The sequence below is a fragment of the Clupea harengus genome, chromosome 8 (assembly GCF_900700415.2).
Source record: "Clupea harengus chromosome 8, Ch_v2.0.2, whole genome shotgun sequence".
Lineage (NCBI taxonomy): Eukaryota > Metazoa > Chordata > Actinopteri > Clupeiformes > Clupeidae > Clupea > Clupea harengus.
This window is the reverse complement of record NC_045159.1, coordinates 8906356-8927089: the sequence shown is the minus strand read 5'-3', so window position 1 is coordinate 8927089 and position 20734 is coordinate 8906356. Positions and strand designations below refer to the sequence as shown.

At 43.8% G+C, this 20734-nt stretch overlaps 1 protein-coding gene across 1 annotated transcript in view; it reads left to right on the top strand.

Annotated features, from left to right (window-relative positions):
* Nucleotides 1-20734, top strand: part of cxadr (CXADR Ig-like cell adhesion molecule) — a 61609-nt gene that overhangs the window by 36037 nt on the left and 4838 nt on the right. The window contains exon 3 of the mRNA XM_012837768.3: nucleotides 4971-5175. Within this exon, the coding sequence (XP_012693222.1) occupies nucleotides 4971-5175 (205 nt within the window). The remainder of the gene's footprint in view (nucleotides 1-4970; nucleotides 5176-20734) is intronic.

Below are 20734 nucleotides of genomic sequence, written 5' to 3'. Positions count from 1 at the left end.
ACCATGTCTGTGTGTGCGCATTCATCAGATTGCCAATTTTAAGTCCAATACCCAGCGATGGCCTCCTAACCTCAGAACGCAATATCCTGGGGTGCAGTTCGGGGGGGAGGGGATGGGGGGTTGCTACCTAGGTTGCTAGGAAATCATACGGCAACAGAATGAAAAAATAACAAAGTTCCTCATTGAGCATCAATTGATGTTCAGTGTGTTTTTACAGCATGCCCAGACGGGGTTGCTGTTAATCATCACTTTAATAGTTCGTAGTCAACAGTTAGATGTTCATTTCATGGTTGGAGTGCCCGGCGAAGTGAAATTGATGAGGCCTCCGGCTGCTGTGTGCCTCCATCTTTGGGTTAAGCCGGTGGAGGTCAGTGTAGGTAGGTGGATGACCGCAGGGCAGGAAGACTCAGAATGTTCCAGGGCAGCCAGGTGACTCACCGTTGATTTGCATATCAAATGAAGTGCTATGTTTGTCATCAGTGTGTGTGTGTGTGTGGTCATGTGACTCCAGCCGATGAGCTCACCTTTGAAATGCCCTCATGTAGGCTGCTTGAACACAAGGCCCCCTTCTCTCTGAGCTGGGCCTCGGCTGTCCGCCTCAGGTGGATTTTATAAGGAAAGCAGAGTGTTCCCACATCAAGACTAATCAAAATCAGATGCAGCCGCGGCAAGGAAGAAGGGAAGAGAAAAAAAAAAAGTCTGAAGTGAACATGCACAAATCCCCGCTGCGGTGTGCAGTAGGCCTCTCTCAGGTGGACTTAGTCAGCACTCGCCGTGGGGGAGGCAGGGAAGCAGTGAAGAGTTGTGCTGGCCCATTTGCTGCTCCCCCCCTGAAGGCCTGTCCACAGGTCCCCAGTGCTCGCTGCCATCCAACTGGAACTGGCATGTGTGCAATCATCCAGACCCTTTTCAACTGATCCGAGATCAGAACTAAGATTACTTTTCTACCATACTCTCTGGCAGGGAACACTATCATCACCCGCCAAGCCCTAACCCTAGGTTTCTATGACGGCGGGTGAATGTTGGCGCTTACTGCGCCACTCTGGCATGTCAAATACAGGTTCACCTTCGAAAAAAATACTTGGACTGTTTCTTCAGTATGGTCATGTTAATAAATGGCTTGCCATATCTACATGACATGGGGAGGGGGGAAGACACACTTAGATACACAATTTGGCTACTGAACGCAGGACTTGAAACATTTTGCATTATGTGGAGATACGGTGAGTGGTGACTCCCTCTTCTACAGCTACCACCAGTTATCGAGACTCAAGAGATTGCTCTGCCACAAGGACTGTATAGCAGCTTTAAAGCTCGGTCCGTGTCGCTTCATTTAGCGTGAAAATTGCACATGAAGTTAGCCTTTTAACAATACACAGGCACTGTCACAGATACTGATAGACCCCAGGAGGTGCCCAAGCACCTGCCTTTATGTCCTCTGAGATGATGAGTGCGCTTTTTGCAGGGCATTTTGTTTCTAACGATTTCTAATTTAATATTTTAGTGCTTTAACTATTAACAACGCCATCAGTTTTAATTGCATGCCGTTACTATGGCAAACAACTGTTTGGGTTCTAATTCTACGAGACACAAGCCCACAACTATTAAAACCTCTTGATGCAGCCTGCAATGGAGCAGGTACCATAACTTAGACAACAGCCCACCGTTAAGCTTCACAGCAAACAAGCAAGTCTGGGTAAAAATAGCCTCTGCCCTGTCAATTCAATTAAGTGAACTGTTTTAACTTGTCGATTAAAACAAGTGAACATTAGTTCCCCTGTCAGGCCACAAGCATAAAATAAGTAAATATGTACATGGTTCATAGTCTATGCAATCAGATCTGGGTATCAGAATCATAGGCCTATCCATCACCCCTTTATTGTGCTCTGATAGGGATGTAGCCATGGCATGTTGCCATCTATGCTGTGGTCAAGGAAATGTTCAGTTTGATCCACAGCTTCATTGATAGGCAATGGGTTATGATGAGAGGCATGTTAAGCTATAGCTCATAGGCTTACTTAAAAAGATGGATGGATTTCTAATAGATAGAGTGTCTGTGCACGGCCCTGCTGATACATACTAATTATGTTATAAAAATCCATGTTTAAATATTGGCGGGTAAAAAAATATGCCTGGCCAGTAACTCTCTTTTTTTTCATCTTCCAGCCGCTTTGGCTGTTAGGCCAAAATGTTAATTTAGTTCCCTGCTGGATGGCCTGCAGAAACACCAGCACGAACCCCCTGACCTCAGCACAAATAGCCCCCTCCACTTCAACTTCACTCCACTGGGGTGTGTGTGTGTGTGTGTGTGTGTGTGAGTGAATGTTTGGTGGTAATGCTGGTTTATTTGGCAGATGTTGTCTTGTAATGGCCTATAGGTGTGTGTGTGTGTGTGTGTGTGTGTGTGTGTGTGTGTGTGTGTGTTTGTTTCTTTTAAAGTATGTCTTTAAATATTGAATTTTTGTTCATGATTAAAAAGGTGTGAGAGAGAGAGCTCTCTATATTCTAGTATGCAAGCACATGAACACAGGTGTTTTTTTGCATTTGAAAGTTGCCATGCAAATATGTCTGGGATGGTGTGTGAATGCTCCTATGTGTGAGAAGAGGAGTTTCGAGTGTGCGAGTGCCAGTCTGTCTCAGCTCCAGGCTGTTCAATTTCCTCTCCCCCGTGTTCTCATTTCGGAGTGCTTACCCCCGGTGCCGGGAATGCAGCTGAGGTCCAGTAATACGGACCTGTCCAGGGGGCACAGGTGGCACCCATTAGACAAACATGCTCCGTCTTTAATATGGACAAGATGGCCACTCATCTTAACAACCAACCTTTAAACTTGTGCCACAGGACAGCAACCTTTTTTTGTGTAGTTATTCCTCTCTCTCTCTCTCTCTCTCTCTCTCTCTCTCTCTCTCTCTCTCTCTCTCTGCATCAGTCTCCTTGCATATATTCTATCCTAGTTTCTGTGTCTCCTTATCACACTGTGTTTGTCCGTCTTTCTCCCAACCCCCTTTGTTTATCTGATGCATTCATTAGATTTCCAGTTTGCCAGTCTTGTTTTTGTGTTTATCATGCTCATCTCTCAAGCACCTTAGGCTGTGTATTTGTGTGTGTGTGTGTGTGATGGCAGAGACTGCGTGAGGCCTTTGCTTTATCTGTGTGGTTATTGAGAGCACACGCCTCCTGCAGTGTGTGTAAATAGGAAGCGCTCAGCGTCTTTGCTTGGCCGCGTTTGGCACTACTGAGTTTTGCACACACAATTTGAGAAAGGATGTAAGTGGAGTGATGTCTACTTGGGCTTTGAGAGTCAGTCAGAAATAAAATGCTTTTCGTGTGTGTGTGTGTGTATTTGGCAAGCATTGTGTGTGAGTTAGGAGACTGTATGGATGGTGTCGGAACTATATCACGGTATTTTTTATCTAACCTTCATACAATGCGGTTTAATCTTTGGAGTAGCAAAAGCACCAACATTATGCATTTCAAAAGTATTTATTTAAAAAAAGAAAAATTTCAAAGAGTAAGATGATCGAGAAAGAGTAAGGTATGAACATTTTTTTTTCGTTTAAACGATAAATTTCAAACATGGCTTGAAGAGTTTCTTTAAATGAACAGTTACAATAAAACAATAATCACGTGGAGCACAATTTACTCTGCCTCGCCGTTTTTTTTTTTCGCCGTGTAAAATATGAGTACTATTCATCTTCGAAAAAGACTTTAGTTGTCTCTCTGTAGTCTACAAGTTAACCTCTTTGGATAACCTGTATAACCTTTGTTTGGTGTCAGGTGCATGATAAGATGGATTGACGACCGTGGTGAAGTTAGCTTGATATAGGAGTGAACTAATTGGTAAAAAATATGGCTAGCTGGTTGCTTGCTGAAATTCATTTTGTGCCCTGTTCTTAAATAATCTCATTAAAAATCAATTTCACAGTTTGCTGTGTCTCATTTGGTAATTGTAGGCAAGAGAATTAAGCAGACAAATGTGGAATTCTCTGACAGACGAAATTCTGGGAAATTCATATACTCTGTATGCTTTTAAAAGATAGTCCTGTATTGACATTTTTGCTAAATACATGCAGTGGCATGATGTAATACCGTAGACAACTATGATACCGAAATACAGCCCACCCATAGTGTGTGTGTGTGTGTGTGTGTGTGTGTGTGTGTGTGTGTTGTCTATGTAGGTTATCAACTATATCTATATGCTTGTGCTTAAATCGAAGCCTGGGTATCCTCAGAACCAGGGGCAGAATTCTTGCATTTAGGTGCGTGCGTGTGCGTGTGTGTGTGTGTGTGTGTGTGTGTGTGTATGTTGAGGTTGAGAGAGTGAGTGAGTGTGTGTGTGTGTGTGTTGTGGTTGAGAGAGTGAGTGAGTGTGTATGTTGTGGTTGAGAGAGTGTGTGTATGTTGTGGTTGAGAGAGAGTGTGTGTATGTTGTGGTTGTGAGAGAGAGAGAGAGAGAATGTGTGTGTGTGGGTACCTTGGGCTGAGCGGGGTGTTTACACAGCAGGTGTTGATTTGGCTCAACAGTAGCCCTTTGTTTGTCTCGCTGCGTGAAAAGGGCAAGCATGCCTGCCCCTCTGAAGGCCATAGCTGAGATAAGAGAGGGGCCGCAGGATTGCGCTGTCTCCTCTGTGAAGGCCAGATGATCCGCTTCGAGACATCTGACCTTCACCGACCCCGGCTTCATGGTTTAAGATTCCCCTCGGTTTTGCTTTAGTAACATAACCAACCACATCCTATCTTGTTCCCATTCCGTTGTTCACATCGCCACTGATATGAGTGCTTGAGTTTGGTAGGAGTGTGTTGTTGTGATTTGTAATATTGAAACATTAGTAACAGTAGTAAGTAGCATTGCAGTATGTGCAGTATACACAAACTAAAGCCTAAATCATAGTTCCCCCCCACCACCCATACTTACTTTCATACTTAAAATCGCAATACTGACAATTCCTCTCACTTCTTATCTTTACCATAGGTCATCCTCTACTCTGGCGACCGGGCCTACGAGAACTACTACGCTCCTCTAAAGGACCGCGTCCACTTCTTCTCCTCTGACCCCAAGAACGGCGATGCCTCCATCAACTTGCTGTCGCTCAAGTCTGCTGACACGGGGACGTACCAGTGCAAGGTGAAGAAGGTCCCGGGCATCCGCAGCAGGAAGGTGGTGCTGAGAGTGATGGGTGAGCTTGACGTCTGTACCTCCTAAAGGCCTGGAAAAATTCAGTAAATGCATTGAAAGTTTTAGAAAAGTCATGGAATTACATTTAGTTGGATATAGGTCTAATTCAATTAATTATGTTGTTGTACTCTTCCATGGATAATGTTGTGGGAATTTCTGCAGCGTGATTCAGTTTCCACTTCCATTTACATGGTTTAACTGGGTTATTTAATTTTCATTCAATAATTAGGCTCAATCAGTGTTGTAAAGTACACGATTTTGTAGGTTCGGAAAGCTCATGGAAATTTAATTAAAGGTCCTTGAAAGGTCATGGAAAAGTTTTGATATGTGGGTCTGGTATTTGAAGACTAAAGCTCAATGTCCACTGTTCTGGCGCGCCTGCTGTCTCGGACTGATTCGGTATATTTCCTATGGATCGTCATTGACGGGGCCGCACGGCATCTCTGTAAGGTGGCGTGGCCGTTGGAGCAGTTCCAGGGCATCAAGAAATTGGGGCAAGCTCAATATTATACAAATGAATTCAGCAAACGCAACACCATTATCCAATGGAAGAGTCTTTCATAAACCAGGGAGGCTCTCCCTTGTTTATCCTTCATTGTAGTGCAACAGCGCATGTGAAATTTGTTCCGTGTGTCAAATATTCTGCGTGAATTATGGAGGAAAATCTTATTATAGCAGTTCACGAAGAGATGCCAACCCAGCCCTCCCCTGCCCCCCATGAGCGCCTCAGGCAAGAAACGCCCATAGCGTTTGAACTGAGGAACGCCCATAGCGTTAGAACTAGGGATGGGCATTCGATTAAATTGTCTTAATCGATCGTCGGGAGAATTAACGATCGATTTTCGATTAATCATTAATATTTTTATATTAAAATTCACTATTTATAGGCTATATTAAAATGCAGTGAAAATAGAAAAAACACAGCGTGTTTCCTCATTGAGATCTTTATTACCAGATGAACAACTCTTGTGGCAGTTAAACGAGATCTGCTCAATGGTTACACTTGAACAGAAAAAACACAGCGTGTTTCCTCATTGAGATCTTTATTACCAGATGAACAACTCTTGTGGCAGTTAAACGAGATCTGCTCAATGGTTACACTTGAAAATATGCGCTGCTGTACTCTTAAGCAGCGGAGCCGACAGCTAGAAGCCGGTGCTCATAAGCACAACTGACCCTCGTTTTTTTTTCTATAACTAATTAATCTCACATTTTGAAATTCATTAATCTAGATTCATTGCGATTAAAAGTTTGTTTTTCTTCTAAAGACTAAATATTATAAATGAACGAGTAATCAATTCAGACAGCGTGTATTTTAGACACTGTTGTTTAATTGTATTTTTTTTCGTGCTCTCTCTCGCCGTCATACAAGGAATGTATGCGAGACACAATGGTGCCCCTCAACGGTTAATCGTTAGAATTGTCCCCTGAAGCAATTCGAATCACCTCAGTCAGCCCACCGTCCTCAACTATGTTGATGGGCCGACAGTCACCGGCAACCCAAACTGCTACAGCGTTGGTAACCTTTTCACGGACTGGTCTAGTTATTTTCCTAGAGAAGTCGTGGAGTGTGGTTTGGCGACCATCTAACCTGGGACTGCTTTCTGTCGGGTGCTTTGCATTAAGGTGATAACTTAAAGACGAGCTGCTTCTGTGATGGCTACATTCAGCTTGACAAATGCTACATACAACTTAAGTTTTGTCGATTGTTCCGTCATTTTGCCAAACAGAAACTTTCCGCCCAACAATCCCTCAGCTCTCTCCATCTTCAACTACCGTTTCGGTCTCTCCTATCTAACTGACTGCAGACACGCGGCGGTTTCGTGCCATGGGTCAACGCACACCGGAAGTAAACAAAGTTGCGTTAACTGCGTTAAAATATTTTATTGCATTAATCTCGGCCACAATAATCTCATAGAATAACGCGTTAACTTTGACAGCCCTTAAATAAATAAATTACACGCACACTACGCAACAGAACATGCATTAGTTTTATCGATGAAAAAAATAATGTCATCGAGGAAATTCTTAATGATCAATTAATCGATCGTCGATTAATTATGCCCATCCCTAGTTAGAACTGAGGAACACCCATAGCGTTTGAACTGAGGAACGCCCGTAAGAGGCCAGCTGAGGGAAGTCAAAGCTCTTGCTGTCAAGATCGCACCAGAACAGCGGACATGCAGCCTAACATCCAGTCAGGTTTCAGTTGTGTTGTAATAACGAAGGAATGGACACGTATGACTGAGGGAATGAATCAACCCCTCATTTTGTTTCCATGGAAAGTTGTCTTGAACAGTGGGCGTCATTTTCATAAACCACAGAAAGTACACACACAGTTCACTAAACCTCAGCAAGGCTTGGAACATGTAGATAGATAGATAGATAGATGGATACTTTATTAATCCCGAAGGAAATTTAGGTCATCCAGTAGCTTATACACTTAACTTAACTCACAAACATACATACACAAATCACAGTAGAAAAACAATACACATAGGGAAAAACATGTTCACAGGGAGTGGGGTGTATACAGATATTATACAGATATTACAGTGTGCATTGATTGTGTCAGTGTTGATGTCCACAAGGAAAGTAGTGCAAAGAGTGCAGAGAGATAGTGTTCATGTGCTTGTGTGGATTAGGGCTGAACGATTTGGGAAAATAATCTAATTGCGATTTTTTACCAAAATATTGCGATTTCGATATGCGATTTTTTTTTTTTATCCTCTTTTTTTCCCAACAAAACGTAATGAATGATTTAAATATGACCAACACAATATTAGATACATTTAGTGTAAAATATTCTTTCCCACATTTTACATTTTTATTTAACTGCTCATTACAGAAACAAGAACAACAAATCGGTGGCTTTGCCACTGTGCATTTAAGTAATTTAAAAAAAGTAATTTTAAGTATAAACACTAGGCATGCACTTTTTAAACACTGTGTGCAAAATGTACCATCTTAAAAAAAAAAAAAAAAAAAAATATATATATATTATTTTTTTTTTTTTTTTTTTTTGTGACCACGTTTTTTAATCGCGAACGTTGCGGTTAGAAAATCGCGTTCTATCATATCGCGATTAAATCGCAAATGCAATTAATCGTTCAGCCCTAGTGTGGATAGTGCAAAGATAGAGTACTTGTGCTTGTGTGTGTGAGGATAGTGCAAAGTGATATAAATAGTAAAGACTGTGCAATGGGCTAGTATAGCCAGTAAAAGAGTAAAAAGATAAAAAGATGGACAGTGGGATGGAAAAATTAAGAGCTGAGAAGAGGAGGGGAGACTGAGGAAGACTCATGCAGAGAAGTCCATCTCCCTCCCCCTCCCCTTCTGTGTGGCATTAAAAAGCTGGATGGCCCTGGGGACAAAGGACTTTCTCAGCCTGTCCGATGAGCATGACAGTGACAGGAGTCTGCCACTGAAAATGCTCCTCTGTCCGTTAATAGTACTGTGAAGTGGGTGGTGGTCATTGTCCAAGATGGTCAGCAGCCTACTCAATGTCCTTTTCTCCGCCACTGATGTTAGGCAGTCCAGTTCCATGCCAACAACAGCTCCTGCCCTTCTCACCAGCCTGTCTAGTCGCCCTGCATCCCTCTTCTTCATGCTGCCTCCCCAGCACACCACAGCATAAAAAAGGACACTGGCAACAACAGACTGGTAAAACATGCGCAGGAGTTTGTTGCAGACATTGAAAGACCTCAGCCTCCTCAGGAAGTAGAGCCGGCTCTGACCCTTCTTATAGATGGCATCTATGTTGGCTGACCAGTCCAGTTTACTGTCCAGATGAACTCCTAAGTACTTGTAGGTTTTGACCACCTCCACACTGACACCCCCGATGGAGACTGGTAGCAGAGGAGGCTGAGACCTCCTAAAATCCACCACCATCTCCTTGGTCTTGGTGGCGTTCAGCTGCAGGTGGTTATTCCTACACCACTGCACAAAGTTGTCCACCAGGCTCCTGTACTCACCCTCCTGTCCATCCCTGATACAACCCACAACAGCAGAGTCATCAGAGAACTTCTGGATGTGGCACGACTCCGTGTTGTAGGTGAAGTCTGATGTGTACAGGGTAAACAGGACAGGTGAGAGCACAGTCCCCTGTGGAGCGCCGGTGCTGCACAACACAGTCTCAGATACGCAATCTTTCAGCCTGACAAACTGTGGACAGAAATGCCAGGTCTGTTGACGTCTGTTAAGCAGCTGGATGCGGAGTCAGACCTGTGGAAGTGAAACCGTATGATCTGAAATACACAGGGTGGGATGAAATCTGCAGTGACCACATCAGCAGGCTCCAAGATATCAGTGTCAGCCATTTCACAAACACTACGCACTTCTGACCCAGTTATATCAGCACCCAGAGCGTACAGTACAGGTTGGTCTTTTTCCACCATCACTGCACTCCCTTCACAACACTGAAAGCCAGCTCTCTGAGTAAAAGCAGTGATACGGTAACAAAATAACAGATAGCTGTGGCAACATCACAATGATTTTGATGTCATTTTTGATGTCATATGGTCACGTTGAGGACCGATAAATACCTGATGTTCCTACTAGCCTTCCCAACTATTCACCATGTAGCTCTCAACTCCAGGGCATGATGTCACCAAATAAATCTCCAAAATACATCAGCAAGTTAGCTAGTTTTTATAAGTCTCAAATAGACTGTTGTATCTGTTTGCAAGTTTTAGAAAACTTCTTACTGCTGCTTTGAGATGTGGAGGAGTGGTACCTCTGCTCTTCATTCTCAGCATTCCAGTTAAGCTTGTGATGTCATCAGTGATACTGACCTGATGCATCTCCACTGACTCAGTGATTAAGCAATGCGTCATTACTTCAGAGAGGCCCTGTTCTTCTGAAAAATCAACATTGCATTCCTCTTTTTCTTTGATACTCTGATAATTTGTTGATTTGAAACACAGTCATGTAAGTTATTCGTCTTTGACCTCAAACTGGTATCATCATCATCATGATGAGTCTCATCATAAATTGGTATCATCATGATGAGCCTATCAGCACAGCCTTGTCCTCAAATGTGAGTTTTGAACCTGCTGCCCCTGTGCAGAGCTTTATTGTACTGAGCTTATTGTACTGAGCCAAGAGTGCTCCTTTAGTATAGTTTGTTTTCTGCTGAAATCAGTGGGTCTCTCTGTGAAAACAGTGCATCTTTCAGTGTCTTCAAGTGTGTCTTCATTTGCTAATAAACTATCCACAGATCAAACGCTTTCATTTAAGATGGGCTTAATATAAAAAAAAAAGAGGCAGGCGATTAAATGTTCGGCTCAGTTGCCTACTCAAAAGCAGTTTGTTTTTGGAGTGAAATCCCTGACAAACACGACCCTAAAATCCTGTCAAAATTATTACCGGTGAATAAAACTGGTGACGTACACACCCATGCAGACTATAATAAGACCTGTCAGACCTGTGCCACCATAAACCATTTCCTGATACTGGGTCATCATGGGAGCATAACACACATTTGCATACGGAGACAAGATGCCTGGTATCTGTTTGCTTGCACAACAAATGGCGGCGCCGGGCAGTGGGCCGATTTCTTGAAAGCAGGTGTGTTCTTCTGAAGCGGGCGCTAGGGGTTCTTTCCACAGGAGATCAGATAGGGTGTTCTGTCTCACATACTGTGTTCTTGGCAAAGCCCTCTGCAGAGCTTAATCCATGAGCTAAAATACAGGGCTTTGACTTCTCACTGCCATGACATTTGAAAGAGTGGATTCGAGTCCTCAAAAATCCTGGCGTACATATCCACTTAGTGTCGGCTACTACTCTTTGTGTGTGTGTGTGTGTGTGTGTGTGTGTGTGTGTGTGTGTGTGTGTGTGTGTGTGTGTGTGTGTGTGTGTGTGTGTGTGTGTGTGTGTGTGTGTGTGTGTGCGTGTGCGTGCGTGCCTGCTATACGTGAATGGTGTAGGGACTTGTTAGCCACTCATCCTGAATAAGCGGGGGCATTACCCTTCAATCCCGTCTTCAGCCTGAAGGGTTGACACTGAATTAAGTTTTATTTATTGCTGCCGCCACCCCGGGCTCCCCGTGCCATAGGGAGTCATTTCCCAGGGGTCAGATTTAATTGTCGTGTGTAATCTGGCCGTGGGTAGGTGCTATCAATTATGAAACATATTTCAGCAGCCTAATGAAGAGTGAGAGAGGGGAGGGGGGGAGGAGATGGGAAGGGGAGATGGGGAAAGCGATAGCCGTGGCGAGTGCCTTCGTGAAAGAGATGCAGACAGATAGGTAGAGAGCGAGATAGAGAGGCTGAGATAAAAGAGGTAGAAACAAGAGCACCTCAGAGACGGCGGTCTATTACATGGAGCCTCCAGTGAAACCATTTCATGCCAAACAACCGGTGGTCAGCAGAATTATGATATGTGATATCTGACTGTAGGATAAGGCTAGAGTTTAGTTCAGCATGACTCAAAGGTGGGGCAAATGGGTTATTTTCAGAACAGAACAGACAGTTTCCTCATGGGTCGTGACAACCACTGACTCTGGAGCAGTCTCTGGAGCATTTGACTGGCGCGGGTCCCTGTCAGATTAGGGCTACTGCTGGTCCAAAGTCAGGTGTTATCACGAGAGGAGATGGACAGGGATTGGTAGTTTTCCTCTGAGGTTATCGAGATGGCTGCGGTCTAGTGTGTGTGTGTGTGTGTGTGTGTGTGTGTGTGTGTGTGTGTGTGTGTGTGTGTGTGTGTGTTGCTGTTAAAGTATGTGTATGAGCGACGTGTTGTTGTTTAGGTGTGTGTGCTGTGCATTCCTGATGACAGGTGTATGTGATCTCTTGTCATTGCCCTCAGCGTCATCTCTGCACAAGCCCTACAGGCCCAGGCTGCATATCAATGTGTGTGTGTGTCTGTGCATGTGTCGGTTTATCTGAGTGCGTAACACACACACACACACACACACACACACACTACTCACACAGTTTCCAATCACGTCTCAAAGTGAGCGTGCAGCCAAGGAGAAGCGCACACACGCGTCTGGGAGGCTTTTGTGTGGGTGCCGTGGCTGCCCTTGAGAGCCAATTCTCTGCATCCAGGCTAAACAAACAAACACACACACACACACACACACACACACACACACACACACACACACACACTCCCCAACCCAGCTGTAAACATGCCTCACCGCTAATCCCCCAGCTCGCCCACTGAGCCCTGGTGCCCCCATATTAGCGGCCAGCAGACAAACCACAAAACGTAAGCACACAAACGTCTCACCTTTTACCGTATCACCTTCATCCACATAGTTTGGTTTTTAGATGCGTCTCCCATCTGAACAACTTCGACATAGTGAGCATGCAGAAGCGGTTTTGAGCTTTATTTTATGGTGTGTGATTATTCTGTGTACTGCTTTATTTTTCGAGGCTTGCACTGAGTGCCCGTGAATGTGATGAAGATTATGATAATTCACTGGGATCGTCTCTATGCGTTGTAGAGCGTGAGTCATTAATTATGCGTGCTGCTTGGTTTTCATTTGATTAGCTTGTTGGGGTTTCTAGTTGGTCGACTATAAGCACCAGAGGACAGTGAATGTGTAATGGTAATCTTTTTTTAGCTTGTCGGTTGTGTGCGTGGGCGCTCGCATATGTGTTTGTGTGTTTGGATGATCATGTGTGCAGATAGTGCTGTTGGCCTTATGTGTTTTGTTTGAAGGTCTGTGTGCGTGTGTGTTCGCAAGAAGAGATAATATCTGATAGTTAGCATAAAGCCTCTCATGCCCCATTCTCATTCACAGTGCATTACAACACATTTAATTTCGAGAGAGAGAGAGAGAGATAGAGAATTTTTTTTTGGAATTTTAAAACAAACTTTATTGTACAACAACTGAGAGCACCGTACATAAGTACATCAGTTATTCAAACTCAAGCAACTCGAGCAAATCGAGCAAAAGAAAGTTCATCATTTGTTACAGAGCACAGGGCACCATCCGTACACCATCTGTCCGTGAAAGACTCAATTGCCCTTGTTAGCTTATAAAAATGAAAATCGATAGTAATTCTGGACTTTATTAAGTTCTTGAAAACAGCTATAACATCATCTCCCATGTTCTGCTGGACTTTATTTTTTTCGGCTCATATAAATGGCAAGCTTGGCCTGACCAACAATAAAATTAATAAGCTCACATTTTGTTCTGTGTTTCTGATTGTAGAAAAAACCAAGTATAAACCCTTGTTTGGTAAACACAATTCCAAAAGAAAATAACAAATGACTTAGCAAGCAAAACAATGAACTAAGCCTATTACACTCCATAAAGCAATGATAAATCGTCTCTCTCTCTGTACAGAATGGACAAGTATCACATATTGTTGGGTTCATCACAGACACTATGGCATTCACAGCAATGGCACCATGCAAGATCCTCCATTGAAGATCACCAGTTCTCTTTGTCAATGGAGACTTGTAAAAAACTCTCCACACAGGCTTGGTTTTGTCATCAATACCTAACTTGTCTCTCCACACAGTATCCGTTCTACCTTTCAGAGTAGCCCTATTGGCCACTTTCACAAGATTCTTGTATACAACCTTCCCAGTGACTGAATCTAAATGCATCCGATCATAGTCCCCAAGCACTAGCAGAGGGCTAGTGTGACCACATTCTGAAAGCGATGGTGAAAGTTTCATATTCGAAAGACCATCACTAGTATTACATAGAATGTTACCTTTAGTATAGTCTTCCAGGAGACTTTTCTCCTGGTAACTTAACACCGCACTTAGTTTATCCAAAAACTGTTTCACATATCTCTGAGACCTTATTCCTAAGAAAGAGGCTGTCGCCTGGACATTCTGTAAATTACAACCTGCTGTATTAACAACCTGCTGTATTAACAACATGGCGTAATTGCAAGACTCCTTTCTCACAGAGCAGAGTTTTTAGACCAGCAACGTTACATGACACATCAAATCGTGACCCCATAACAACAGGTTCTTCAAGTAACCAGTGCACAGAAGATAGTCCTCCTGCCCACTCATGATTGAAAAGCCCCTAAGCCCTAAAAAGGCTCTTGCAGAAAGGAGACAGTCCATCAAGCGCAAGTTGCTTTGTGTCCATTTGAAAAAGAGCAATGTCCAGGCCCAGGTTACTGACTTCACGCAGAATGCCAAGAGCCAGTGGTCTCCAGGCCAGAGTACTTGAAGCAGAGAGCAGTCGCTGGATGAACTGCAACCGAAAAGTGTCCCTCCTGCAAGCAAGATTAATAAGTCCTTGTCCTCCATCCTCCTTTGATAGGAAAAGGATGACTTGAGGGACCCAGTGTAGTTTATCCCAAAAGAAATGTACCACTTCCCTCTGAATACTCTCAATAAGTCCAACAGGGGGTTCCATACATGCAAATTTGTGCCATAAGGCTGATGCCACAAGGTTGTTAATTATAAGTGTGCGCCCCCTATATGATAGTTGAGGGAGCAGCCACTTCCATTTCCCCAAACGAAACTTAACCTTTTCCAAAACCCCTTCCCAGTTCTTTTGAACAAAAAAATCGTCACCCAAATAAACACCAAGATATTTAAACCCTTCCTTTTTCCAAACCATCTCACCTGACAAACCAGTGCGCCTTTTTTCCCACTCTCCAACCCAAATAGCTTCGCTCTTCCCCCAGTTCACTTTAGCAGAAGAAAGAAAATTAAAATCATTCACAATAGTTTGTAACACATTCAAATCATCACTGCCATTAACAAAAACGGTTACATCATCAGCATAAGCAGACAAAAAGAAACGTTCGTTACAGAAAGGCAAAGAAACACCCCTCAAATCAGACCGTAGCCTATGTAACAGGGGCTCAACTGCAATGGAGTAAAGCATGCCAGACAATGGGCACCCCTGCCTGACCCCCATTTTGACCTTAAAAGGGGCGCTCAGGCCTCCATTTATTTTCACCAAACTTTCACTGTTACAGTAAATAGCCCTGACCATAGCTGTGAAAACAGGGCTAAACCCAAAAGCGTCAAAAGTGGCCCACAAATAATCATGTTCAACATGGTCAAAAGCTTTTTGTTGATCTAGAGAGATCAGCCCCACATTAATGACTGCATTTCTTGACGCAGTCATTAGGTCTCTGACTACTGCTATGTTATCAAAAATTGATTGGTCTGGTATACAATAAGATTGATCTGAATGCACTACTTGACCAATTACTTGTTTTAACCTCATAGCCAGAGCCTTGGACAGAATCTTCATGTCAGAGCATAGCAGGGAGACAGGGCGCCAGTTGCCTATTTCCTGCAAGTTACCCTTCTTGGGCAGAAGTATAATCACCGCCCGGCGACAGCTAAGGGGAAAGCACCCTTCCCTCAAGCACTCACAGAGCACTGCAAGGAGGTCCTTCCCAACACATGACCAAAAAGCTTTATAAAAGTCAAATGGCAGACCATCGATCCCAGGAGCTCTGGCATTCTGCATACTCATGGCAGCCTCTTCAAGCTCATGAAGTGTTAGCACCTTATCTGTTACAGCATGACACTCATCAGGCACTTTAGGCAAATCATTGAAAAAAGGACTGGGCAACAGATCATTAGACACCAATTCAGTGTCGTACAACTTAGAATAAAAAGATCTTGCATAATTGCGAATCTGTGCAGGGTCAGACAACTCCTGGCCTGTTTCAGACCTCAGGATGTGCATTAACCGGCTCTGACCATTCTGCCTCTCTAAATTAAAGAAATACTTGGATGGAGCATCCATCAGCGTAACGTTCTGAAACCAGGAGCGTACTAAAGCCCCTTGTGCTCTGACTCCCAACAGTTATTTTAGCCTGCCCTTCCTTTCATCCAGGAGTTTAAGGTGGTCCCCGTCCCCTGCAGGTGTTACCAGCCTTTGAAGACGCAAGATATCATTTTCCACGACCTTGAGCGAGGAAATAATTGACTTAGTGACATTAGAGGTGTAATGCTGACAAAATATCCTAATTTGGACCTTGCCATGATCCCACCAATCCCGTAAAGAGGAAAAGGAGTCAATTTGCTTCCTAAAAGTATCCCAAAAGAAAATAAAGGTGTCCTTAAAGTGCTGATCTTCTAAGAGTGATGTGTTAAAACACCAGTAAGCACTTCTAGGCTTAAAAGCCTTAACACTCACATTACAAACAACCGCACAGTGACCAGAAAAACCAGTTGGCAGAATATGGCATGCTCTTAAAGTGTTGCGATGATTCTCCAGGGTATAAATACTGTCTAATCTTGCAAAGGAAATATAATTCCCTCTGCTGTGAGACCAAGTATACTGCCTGACACCTTGATGCAAGGTTCTCCATGTGTCACACAAATGATGAGCATTGATCAGTTTAATTACTGCCTTCCGGGAGGGAGCATGAGGCTCTAGGTGATTTCTATCCAGCTTGTCATCCACAGTACAGTTAGTCACCACCTACGAAAAGAAAGCTTTCTGCCTCCAAATCATTTAACACCTCATCAATTTTGCTAAAAAAAGTAACTCTGTCAACTCCATTTGTTAAACATTTTTCAAAAAAACATGGTGTGGCTTTCAAAAACTGCTTTAATCATCAAAAGCCTCCCCTCCACAATATCCTGAACATGGCAGGAGAGCGGGAGAGAATCTTTAGAAAACAAAATCGCCACCCCTCCACTCACGGAGGACTTGTGACTAAAGAATATCTGACCATTCCATTCTCTTCTCCAATCAACTTCATTTGTTTTATCACTGTGCGTTTCCTGAATTAGCATGACATTTATCTTTTTTAAATTAATAAAATCTATCAAAGTCAGCCTTTTCATTTTGTCTCTGGCACCGTTTAAGTTTAGAGTGCCAATTGTAAGGGCATTCGCGATCATCATGGATGTGTGGAGTTTGTAAACGTTGACTGCTCTTTAACTTTTTTCCTGAGTTTAGTCAGGAATTTCCGGAGGCGTGCAGCCTCCTTCCCAGAGAACACATTGTCTCTCAGAAAACATACAACATCATTAATAAACTGTTGCCGATCAGGAAAATAAAGCTCTGTTTCAACATTACGAAGCCCTTTGGTCTCATATAAAAAGCGGCTTATATCCTCTGCTTTGTACTTCAACGGTAAATCTCCTCCAGGTGCACAAACGTCACCAATCGAAGAGTCAGACAGATTAGAGCAAACAGACTCTTCGTCACTATCGTGTTCATCCCCTTTTTTTGCCCTTGGTACACAGCTTGCACTGTCCTCAGCCTTTCTCTTGAACGGGGTCTTAAATCCACCGCTCATTGCAACGTCTTGGGCAGGCTCTGGCGAAAGCAAGCCCGAGACTTCAGCATTAGCACTTGCGTTTCTAATACAGGTCTACCGTCTTTCTCACTCAAAGCAGTCAACTCTTTCATGATCAAATTAACTGCGCTATCATTTGAACCAGCTGGAGTGGAGCCACCAGCTGCGGCTACAAGCCCCTTTGTAATTAGGTCAATCAGGTGTTCCTCTGAATTGCTAGAGATGTTGGGTGTGCTAGCTTCATGCGCAAATGCTTCGGCGGGCGAGGGTGGAGTTGCGGGGGGACCTTCTGAGCTCGTTTCAGCCACTTTCGTTGCACTTTCAGCACTGTTATTCTTTTTCCGTGGGCAGTCGCGGACAACGTGACCCACACAACCACAGTGAAAACACCTCAGCAATGCATCAGTCGTGGCTAGGGTGACCAGACGTCCAGATTTAGGCCGAACAGTCCGGATTTTTAATGCACTGTCCGGCGTCCGGCGCAGCATCAGGCCGGACGCATATTTGTCCTCCTTTTTGGAGTTGCACTGGGCCTAAAGAGCCGTGCTCTAGAATATTTTGCTGGAACTCAGTCTAACAAATGAATGGCTAAAAGCGGTGTCAAATAAATATCTGATAGGCTTAGGTTAGGTTATAACCCTATATCATTGGTTAAAAACGTAGACAGGCTTAGTGTGCTGCTACGTCATATCTACGCTGCTGGCTACATTGACAGAAAGTTAACACATAGAAGAAAACTTGTCAAAACGTCAGACGTCGTTCAACCTAGAATGGACAAAAGCAGTCGAGACTCCTTTCATGGCTTCTGCACTCTCTGTCGCTGTGATTTTGACATAAGTAGTCAGGGTAAAGCTGCTATTGAAAGACATGCGTGAACAGAGAAGCATAAAAGTAACAAACGCCGCAGGTATCTCTTCGTTAAACATTTTTTTTCGAGAAGGTACGTTGCCGTTGGATAACAAAATCTCCGCTGCTGAGCTGTGTAAGGTTTACCATGCTGTAAAGTAAAGTACCGCGGTGTAGACTGCGGCGTGAAGGTGGACCGAGAGATATTTTGTGATTCGCCCATAGCTAAGGGGATGATGTGTGGCCGAACTAAAGCTCAGGCTTTGTGTGCGAATGTCCTAGCGCCCTACTCTGTAGCCTACAAATACATACAGATTACATCAAAGCAAACAATTTGCCCTTTTCAGTGGCAACCGGTGCATCAAACAAAGGTACGACCAATTGTACTGAGATATTTGTACTTTGAGGAAGGTGTACAACATGCCCTGTTGGATTTTTACAGTGACAGCAACGACACTTCAGAGGCTATAACAAACCAGCTGCTGGCTAAACTGGAGATGTCTGGTCTAGATGTGAAATACATGTCTGCATATGCATTCGTTCAGATTCATCTAGATGTCAAATACATGTCTGCATATGCAGACTTTCTTAGAAGGGGAGCTAAGTGGAAGGACGGTTGTGTGTGCGTCATTTAGCACAATACCTGTTGCAATTACTTGTCTAGCTTTGTCAACCGTACTGATAAAGACCACAATTGCATTATTCATACGGGAGGCCGATTTAACATTTTCATGGCCAACCACATCACCAATTGCAAGACTACACTCCTCGACACTTGCGGAACACTGAATTTTAACCCCATGTTGTCTCGTAAGACGCTGAAATTCCATTATGCCCGTAGCAGTCACGCTGCCAGCCAAGGCTGGTGGCTAACTCCGCGGGAGGGCAAACTAAAAAAAATAAAGCAAACTAAAAACTATCTACAGCGTCTGTAGAGATTGATAACAACGGAAAATAACAAAGAAACAGTTTGCTGAAAAACATGTACAAAAAAAATAAGTTAGAATAGTTAGAAACCACTCACTTTCAGGAGCCGCTCAAACACTCAACCGCACACACACACACACACACACACAGAGAGAGAGAGAGAGAGAGAGAGAGAGAGAGAGAGAGAGAGAGACCAAGGAAAGGGTCATGTCTGGGTCAGACAGGTCACAGACCTCCGGAGGACAGGCAGGTTATTAGTCTACAGTGGAATGTGATGTAGAGTGTGTCTGGGGTGGGGGCTGTAGTGGCTGGTGTAATATGTGTGTGTGAGTGCTGATGTAGGCTATTGCGTATTTGATGTGTGTAGGATGTGTGCTGTTAATCCAGTCTCTCTGCGCTATAAGCCTTTGGCCCTCTGTTTTCACAAGCCATGATGTCAGCATCCAGCCCGGTTCTGTCGCCCCGGTTGGGGTTCCGTGGAATCTAACACTGACCTGACCCGACCCCACCCCTCCTCCTCACGCACACACACGCTCACACATACACACACGCTCTCACACACACACACACACACACACACACACACACACACAGGCTCTTCTTTCTTCTCCCCTTCCCTTGCTTTCTCTCCTCTACCTCCTTCAGTCTCTCGCTCCGCCTCTCCAGGCTGGTTTTAATTTAAAGCCTTGTTTGCCTTCGGATTCTCATCTCATCTCCTGCCAACAGAGAGGAGAGTCTGTTTGCCTTTTCTTTTTGGACTTTACACAGAGAGAGAGAGAGAGAGAGAGATAACCCCCCACCCCACCCCTTTTCCCTCTTCATTGCCTCACCCACCCTCCCTCTCAGCCCCCTACTTCTGCTATGGCCTTTCCTCTCCTCTCTTCTTTTCCTCTTCCCTTCTTTCCTCCTCTTCTGTCTTCTGTGCCATTGTAATAAACGTCAGGGACCGTATCTGCGCTGACAGCAGCTGTGTCCTCCCCCTGATTACTGCAGCTCATTAGTTTGCGGATGGGAGCTACAACAGAACGGGAATAGGCATCAGACACATTTACAGGAGGTTTTTTCCACTCTGTGTCTAACGTAATCGCACGGTGATCAGGTGTTCCCAATGAATCACAAAATTACGAAGGGTAATTATCCAAGAGGTGTTTAAATGTTAGTCACCTGTGATTAAATGACAATGAAAAAGTTGAGACGTCCATTGGGACTTGTTTAACGGGTGTCTAATAGAGTTGTCAGGGCATTTGGTGAAATGGATGTGTTGGGAATACTCAGTTTGCTCAAGATGAGATAAAAGAGCATCGTCGCTGATGGGAATTCAGAATATTCACCGTTAGGACCAATTCACTCAGAGTTCAATGACATAATTTTCAGAATTCGATGTAGGATTTCAAAAGAATAATTAAGCTTTTCTCTAAACCTTTAAAAACTTTTCTAAAGCTAAAGTTTTTTACACTTGTTTGAAAACGTACAACTTAATCGTGCGGTTAGCCAAGGTAGACAGCTAAACGGGTGAACATCGTTCATAAATTCATAAATTGCACTAACCATCATGGTTTAGCTGCGCGCTGTTTAATATGTCTTTAG